The sequence below is a fragment of the Phlebotomus papatasi genome, chromosome 2, assembly GCF_024763615.1.
Source record: "Phlebotomus papatasi isolate M1 chromosome 2, Ppap_2.1, whole genome shotgun sequence".
NCBI classification, from domain to species: domain Eukaryota; kingdom Metazoa; phylum Arthropoda; class Insecta; order Diptera; family Psychodidae; genus Phlebotomus; species Phlebotomus papatasi.
The window spans coordinates 93485454-93494077 of NC_077223.1; the positions used below are offsets into that span (position 1 = coordinate 93485454).

Here is an 8624-nt window from a genome sequence, read left to right on the forward strand (position 1 = left end):
ATATTTTAGTTTTTAACAATTTTGAAGATTCAGGTTTTAATTTATCTCTCAATGTTTGTTTTAATTGTCTCGTAGTAGTAATGCTTGACGAAATACATTCTCTTGCTCGTCCAGACAATTTAGCTTTGGCTATCTTGAAAAGTACTGATTGCAATTCTTCAGTTGTTACTAGTTCAACTACCTCAATTTGTTCTACATAAGTATCAAGCAAACAAATATTTCCGTCAAAACTTTGAATAGTAGATGAGGCTAGTTTTACAAAGTCAGCAACACTTAATGAAGGCATTTTGTTATTTGCAATAGGATTGGTTCCTGAATTTAAATCTGAGTTTGATTCTTGAGGTAAAATCTTGTCTTCTAAACTTTGTGGACTATCTAGAATTCCTTCTTCAGTCTCAATATTTTGTTCCGAATTTACTTTATCAATTTTTTCTTGAATATTATTCAAAACTTTTAATATTTCTTCATGTAAAGCTCTTTCTTCTAATCCTGTCGCTATCAAATTTTCGAGTTGGTCATGCTCAAATTTTGGAAGAACTTTTCTGTATATTACAACAAAATTATTGTGCACTTCATCAATTAATTTTTTCTTTTCTCTGGCGTAGTTAATAGAATATTGCCGATCAATGTTATGTTTCTTTAGTGACTGTAAACATTTTTTAAAATCATCAATAATGTTATTTAAAGTTAAAAGATCTTCCATGGGTTTAAAATTTTAAATCGTTAAAGTAACATTTAAAATTGACCTACTTTTCCTGACCTATATTATTGTACAAAAGTAAATAATACTTATGGATAGGCGTCAGCAAGTGGAGTCATCTTTCTGTTTGGTTCGTCGACTTCACTCAGCAACACGAGTTTGTTGTTTTTCTTGAAGTTCATTCATTCCCACGAAAATTGCAATTCTTCAACTGGAGTTCAGTCGCTGCATTCGGTGCATTGCTTCAAAGTCCAACTTCGACAGACGATCACCTTCCGGTCGATATTCTTTCTCAGCAAATCAGCAAAAAATTCTTTGGACGTCATCGGTGTCTCCGGTGTCTCGGTCGGTGGCCAAAATTTGTACTTTGCTCGTGTCCAGGGAAGCTTACGTGGAACGTCGAAAAATACTTTAGTTTTTTTTATTTATACAGCTTCATACCTTTTTCTTTTCGATTGAAGTTTCAAAAAAAAAATATTTTAATGAAAGTCCTTCGGTACAGAAATATGCAAAACACGTCCTGAGACTCGAACAACAGCTTTACGTTGAAAGAGATGATTTTCTGGATCTTGATGGATGCTTGTAGAGATGACACGTCGATTTTCATTTTTTAAGCAGCGCAATTTCTGGTTCATAAACTTTTTTTAAATTAATTTTTTTTTTTTTTAAATTTACTTTCGTGTAATTTGACACTTAATTTTTTCACAATTTCCACACAGATCTTTGTCCTCTTCATCATTTTAAAATCACTTCTTGTTTGTTCATTGATTAATGTTCATTACTCTCCTGCCTCTAAGACATTTTCTGCAGACCTTTTCATAGCGAGAACTGCAGCCCGGCGTGCTCCTTTGGTCTTCATACGATCCTTCCATTTATTATATATAACATAAAGGATAACTGTTGTGATTATTGCAAGAATCACGAACAAAACAATTTCGACACGTTGAAGTTTAGCAAGTTCTTCTAGAATATTTTTATCACATGCCATAGTTTCACTCTGAGGCACTATTTCTGCTTCAATTTCATCTTGGTGCTTGTAAACGCGTCGGTAGTGATACCTATTATTGCACATTATTGCATTGTATAAGAGTCACATATTGTAAAAATCACTGATGAGAGTTATTAAGTCTACATTGTTCCTTTTATCAAACACCTTCCTTTCACGAACTATTATTTTTCATCAATCATTTTTCACTATCGTCTATCACTTTACTATACATGATTATTCTCACGATCACTGTCACACGGTCGCCATATATCGTATCCATCGCTTTCAGTGAAACGCATTGTTTGACTTCTCCAACATAACTACTTTATTTTTCCAAAATCAGTGCAAAATATAATACAGTATTTGCTATTCAGCATTTTTCAATCAATCGCTACACTGTGAATATTAAATGTATGATTTACTCCATACACTACTCGGGATATTGTCTTTCGGAATTATTAACGTATTCAGGATCTTTGACTCATTCTGGATTTTAGCGTTCGGATTTTGTCCTTTTTGGGGATCTTGTGGCATTCGGTACTTGACTTTTTCGGGATTTTGACTTTCAGGATTTTGAGTTTTTCGGGATTTTGGCTTTCAGGATTTTGACCTGTTCGGGATTTTGGTTTTCAGTATTTTGACCAGGATCCATAATAAGTATATCAATTATTATCATTGCATTCGGAAATATCGTTTAAGGGAAGGGGTAAAAAAATGTGCCTGCAGAAAAAGCGATCGCAGCGCCATAAAGGATACAATAAAGAAAACGGAGTCTTTACGGGACTATTTAGATCCAAAGACAATATTATTATACAAATAAAAAAGGTAAAATTGTTTGTAAGTTAATTCCCACTGAGAACTTACTAGATGCTTGTAAATCATATGTCTCACTTTGTACCTTTTCACAAACAATGTTCGTTACATGATTACTTGACAAACATTTTTTGATCTTTTACATACTTGTTCGTACATAATTTGTTTTAGCAAAACTTTACCGGTAAATTTTTGTAAAAGAACAAAAAATACTCGCCAAGTGATTTTTAATCATCATGATCAATCCCCAGTGGGAATTCATAAATATATACTCTGAAAAAAAAAATGTTTTGTCAAATTAGCAAGAGAAGTTTGTAAAAAGGATGTTTTTCCATATAGAATATGGAAAAGTTTTATCAAGTCGAGGGTCAACTGTTTCTTGTTAATAGTTTGTCAAAAGGATGTTCTTCCATATAAAATTCAAGAAAAAGTTTTGTCAAATTGTTAAATAACATCCTATTGACAAAATTTCAATTTTTTATTCGTTTAAGAAGACAATTTTTTCATAGTATTTACGAACAATTTTACAAAATATTTTTTTCTGTGTGCTATAATGTTATATCAAGCTACAAAGTTCAATTTCAAATCGTATTTGAAACTGATCCACTTCTTCTTTACAGGATTCAGCAAAAATTCAATAATTATCCTAGAATTATTATAAAACTGTGGTCAATTAACTTGAATTCTTTAACCATGTTCTAACAATGCATAAGCCCTGCGGTTGAATTTCCCGGTCTAGTTGAGAAAGACAAGTGTTAATGTTCCCAATGGGTAGAGATAACAATCTCTGGGATGAGAAATACATAAATGGGCTGTTAAAAAAGTCATTTTCATCCCTCTCGATGATTTTATTGGAACAAAATCTCCTTTTCCGACTGTCTCACTTAATTTTCCGTCCTATAAATTTCATTTCAGGAGGGTTATGACAATACCAAAGCTAAACCACTTCCCTATTTAATTTTTTAAATATTCAAATTTCAGACAAAATCGCATTTTTGGGAATAATTTTGAAAATGAGACATCCCCAGAAATGGGTTTCATTACTTTAAGTGGAGTAGACAATTCCTATTTTGACCCCTAAATGCACCAACATGATTTTCCATCCAGAAAATCCACTCTCCTCCGATAGTTTTCCATGGTGCTATAAGTATAATAGGAGAATAAATTTGAATTATGACTCTGGGGTGGTATGTCTTCACATATCAAGTGAATTATGACAATCCCCGAAAATGGGGAGGATGTTGCGCCCGAGAAACTGGAAATACTCGTCTGCCCTTGCCACCAAGTTGTTTTATTCGTCGAAGAGATTTCTTTTCAATTTAATTAATGAAATCTCTTCTAAACCAACAGAGGAGGATGGTCAATTTCGAGTACACTGAACCAATTTAATAAAATCCCTAAATGTTTGCATCCCTTGCAATTAGGAAAATTAGAATTTATAGCTTTTGACGAAATTTTAAACTGATTTTTAATGCTCCCTCACCATTTGCTATTTATTTTTCTTAACACAAATAACTCAATTTTCTTTTGGTCTTTATCAAAAACTTTTGTGCACAAACACAAGTTTCACATATTAAAAAAAAAGAAAACTAGACCATATAAAATAAGAAAAATATTCGGTACCATCGCGGCTTCCCTTTCATAATTTCTAATAACTGTCGCTAAATTAATTATTTCGATTATCCAATCAGTCATTACTCATTTCTTAACAAAATAAACAGAACTAGTTACATACTTAAATACGCTTATGCAGGAAGTTACTTCAGATTAGAGTAGAATTAATGGTTTGTTATCATGCGTTTGCCGAACCATTTTGGCATATAAAAGACCTGAGAATTTTCTAAAGTTTATAGCGAAGTCAACCAACATCGGAAGCAATGGCTTCCGCTGTAATTTTAGTTTGTGCTCTTCTTTTGGTGATCAATGTGTCTTGTAATCATCTTGGTAAGTTTCAAATTAGATCCTTTGTGATTGCTAAATCAGTGACTGAAGTTAAGTGACCGTTTTCCCATCGACAATACCAATTATCCCGTACAACGCACCAATAGTCCTTAACCCAAGACACTTCTATTCTAAATAGGAACTAAATTAGTACAATTTAATATTCCAAGAATAGCCAACAAAAATATAATAGTTACTTTTGTGAATTATACTTTTAATTCAGGATATAATTAACTTTTAGAAAAAGATTTCTACATTTTTATAACCGAACGATTTGGGCTTCGGACAACTCAATTTTTTTCTACATTCTTAACGGATTTCATCCATGCCTCTTTTCTGGATATTTGAGTCATTGAACTTAATTTTAAAATATAATATTTTATTGGGTCAAATTAATTGAAACATGTTGAGAAAAATTAGTTGTTCGAAGCTTAAGTCGTCCGAAGGTACCGCGTTTTCCCCTACAAAAAGTAGGAATTTAGAAATACTACGAGTAGATTCTTATTTATAAAGCGTTAATTATAGTAATATTGTCTTTAAATGTAACACATCATTTAATAAACTTTAAAGTTAAATCTAATGCAAAATTCTGAAGTTTGCATTGAGTTTAGTCTCTGGATTTAGTGATGTGTTATAATTAAAACTTTTAAAGAAAATTTCTACAAACATTCCTGGCAGAAGTCAGAGAAATTGGACCAATGTGTATTTAAACAAAATACTTATGCCCTAGACGCACTTACGAATAAAGCCGAAAGATGGCTTAAGGTAATCATGATCAAAATAATGATCAGGTTACATTTCCATCAGTTTCTGACTAATCCGTCTCTTGGCTTAAGCCGAGAAACGGTTTAGTTAGTGGGAAACTGATGGGAATCTAGTCAAATCATTATTTTGATTACATTTACGTTAATCCGTATCTCGGCTTAAGTCGAAAGTATGTCTAGGGCATTACCTAAACTTTTAGCTCTATTTAGCTAAAAATAAGCTTTTTTTTTAAACATTTTCGACATTTCCTGGTGTCAATAAAAATTAATAATACGTATGATTGGCTTTCAGACACGATCATGATCAAAGGGAAGTCGTCTTCTGATTGCACTTTTTGATAAGGTTCTTAAGAAAAGTTGATCCCTCTGTTGTGGATAAAATCTACAATTATAAGTGATTGCAAACACCATTTTCATAAGCAAAAACAAACAACTTTTCAGAAACGGATTTCCCTTTTTAACGTTGTTTTAATAGCCTTATGGGGTTACGTGGATCAAAAAAACTGGAAGACAGCATATCGTCGGTTGCCTCAGCAACTGTGCTAACTACATTTGCTTTGTGCCAGCATTCGTTGTAAGCAACGTATCGCTGCGCGGCGTTTGCAATGAATGCAGACACAAAGCAGATGCAGTTAGCACAGTTGCTGAGGCAACCGACGATATATTCTCTCTAACTTTTTCCAAACAAATTTTTATTTTAATTCAAGTTCTAAATAAAAATACAACATTTAAACTAATTTTATAAAATTTCCATTTAAAAATATTAAAAATTCAGCCGTAGGGAAGTGATTATCAAGGACCTTTTTGAAAAAAAAAATACTTTGCGGTGTACAAGATTTTTCAGAGTAGGGTAACTATCTACTTAATTTCGGCATAGTCTTCGGAAAAAGTCTTAAATTTGAAATTTAATATTTTTCATACAAATTGTATTTTTTGTCACTTTTTTAAGAAGTGTTGATTGGAACTTTGGACATCATTTATCGTCTTCGTTTTCTCTAAATTCATTCTTAATACATTTTAAAATAATAAAAATAAAGACATAGCCTTTGGGTATTATTTCGGCCACCTTGATTCTCATAGTTCCTTGCCCTTCCGGAATTCTCCCAAAGTCTTTTTCACATTACCTCTTTCGTCGTAGCGTAAATTTTTGTTTTTATAGCATTGTATAATCTCTAATAGAGTATGCGAAAATTAAAAATTCATGGAAATTTGAGGAAGAAAAGAAGTAGCCGAAATTGCAAGCTGTCCGAAATTTGGAACAGTTACTCTAGCTTTAATAGTTTAAAATTTGATACCAATAAAAGTGAATGCATAAAAAAAATTAATGATTACTTTCCAGACTCTGAACGATTACTGAGGAAGATTCAAAAAGATGACTACGATGACGATTCTTCCTATAGTCATGGCGGTCATGGAGGTTATCAGGGCTTTGGTCATTCAGAATATGATTCTGCCAGCAATGATGATTCCACGTACATGAAGGACGACGATGAATATGACGATGAGTACTATGATGATGATTACAACCACTACCACGACAGTGAAGAGGATAGTTATGGAGACAAAAAATCGGAAGAAGACGAAGAAGATGACAGTGGGTACGATGGAGGAGGCGGTTATGGTGGTGGATATGGAAGCGAAGAACATGATGGTGGAGGTGGAGGAGGAGGTGGTTATGGTGGAGGTGGTGGTGGTTACAAACCTGAACCAGAAGAAAACTATGGAGGAGCATCTCCCGAAGATCATCATGGTGGTGGATATGGTGGAGAAGAAAATGGAGGAGTGGATTATCCAATAATTGAGCCCGATAAGGGTCCCTCTGGGCCACCACCAGGATGGGAAATGTACGGTGGTGCTGAAGAAACTTTCCCAGAGGGCGTTCCAGAAGGATATGAGGAAGTTCCTGATGGAGAACCTGATCCTCCAGAAACAGACTTCGAAGAATTGATGAGCTAACAGTAACTGGATTGAGAAATATTTTTGAAAATTGATGATGACGCAAAACTACAATACTTCCATAGTAATTTAAGAAAAAGGATGTATATAAGAAATGCCATAGAGAATAGAATGAGGAATTCATGAATAAATTTTTGCCAATTCTTGACTGTTGTATCAGCAATATGAGTGATTTATTGAAATTATCTACTTCACCGTCTCCCCTCGGCGCCAAAGTATTGTTCTAAGTTGTAAGGTTTGCTGAAGCTTCGGCTATTAGCTAGTTGTTCTTTTACAATCACAGCTATTGCAATTCTACAGGTTAGTAAAACATCTCCGATTGAGTTCATGGTGTGATTACGAAAGAATCACACCTAAGGTGATTATTTTCATTTATCTCACAAAAAAAAATAAATTGAAAAAAAAATTTATAAGTAAAAAATCGAAAATAGTAAAATATAAATTTTTCGTTAGTCAAATAACCAAGAAAATTGAAGAAATTACTCTAATTTATATATCTTAGATGTAGTGAAGAGGGCGAATACAATAGTGAAATTAAAGCACCGGCCGTTAGAGATAGAGACTTTTAGGACCTTTGGGAGATCACTCCTCATTTTCCTACTCCCCTCCAAAACCATATTTATAAGGATTGCTCGAAAGATTCTTTACAATCTTTTGATTTCTAGATGTATTTAATGGGAAGTGTTGCCTAGGCAGACATGTGAGTAGGCCGAATGTATCGCTTTTCTCCTATAAGGCTTTTAAAAAAGGGATAACAAAGCATCCCATACTTTGCGAAATGTTCGAAGTTCGAACACGTGACTTAGATGTTTACCTCAAAAGGATTTTCGTATCATTTGCCGTGTACCGGTTCATAATATATTTATAAGTTCCTCCCGTGCATCGCCCAAAATAGCGTAGGAGTATTATAATCGTTTTCGGAAAAAAATAACTTATAACAGACTTGTTAGACGTTCCAAACAACAAGCCCAAATGATTCCTTAGAGGAATTGAACCGGTTGAAATCGGTTATGAATCATGATGAACCGGTCATGAACTTATAAGTAATTATTTATCCGAAAATCAATTACACTACTCCTAAGCTAGTTTGGGCGATCTTTTGAGTATCTTATAATCCGGTTATGAACCGGTACACCGGTATATGATGCGAAAACACTCATGAGGTATAGCATCTAAGTCACGATTTCGGAAATTTCGCAAAGTATGCGACACTCTGCCATCCTTTTTTCAAAAGCCTTATAGGAGAAAAAGTGGTATTTTCCGACTAATCAATCTACCATTACTACTAATACGATATTGAAGTGGCCCCAAAAAAGGGTCTGGGTATTATGAGTAGTCAGTCTATTGTGCCGATTCCCTTTATTTATTATCTTGGCATCCTCAATTAAGAACAAGATAGTTCCAAATTGGGACGTATTAATAACGGGGCCATGGTAAACAGAGTCACTCAAAGATATCCTCC

General features: G+C 33.7%; 1 protein-coding gene across 1 annotated transcript in view; it reads left to right on the forward strand.

Moving 5' to 3' along the window:
* Positions 1–7162, forward strand: part of LOC129801078 (uncharacterized) — a 47785-nt gene extending 40623 nt beyond the window's left edge. Inside the window, exon 2 of the mRNA XM_055845837.1 lies at positions 6546–7162. Coding sequence (XP_055701812.1) covers positions 6546–7162 — 617 coding nt within the window. The remainder of the gene's footprint in view (positions 1–6545) is intronic.
* Positions 7163–8624: the final 1462 nt, after the last annotated feature.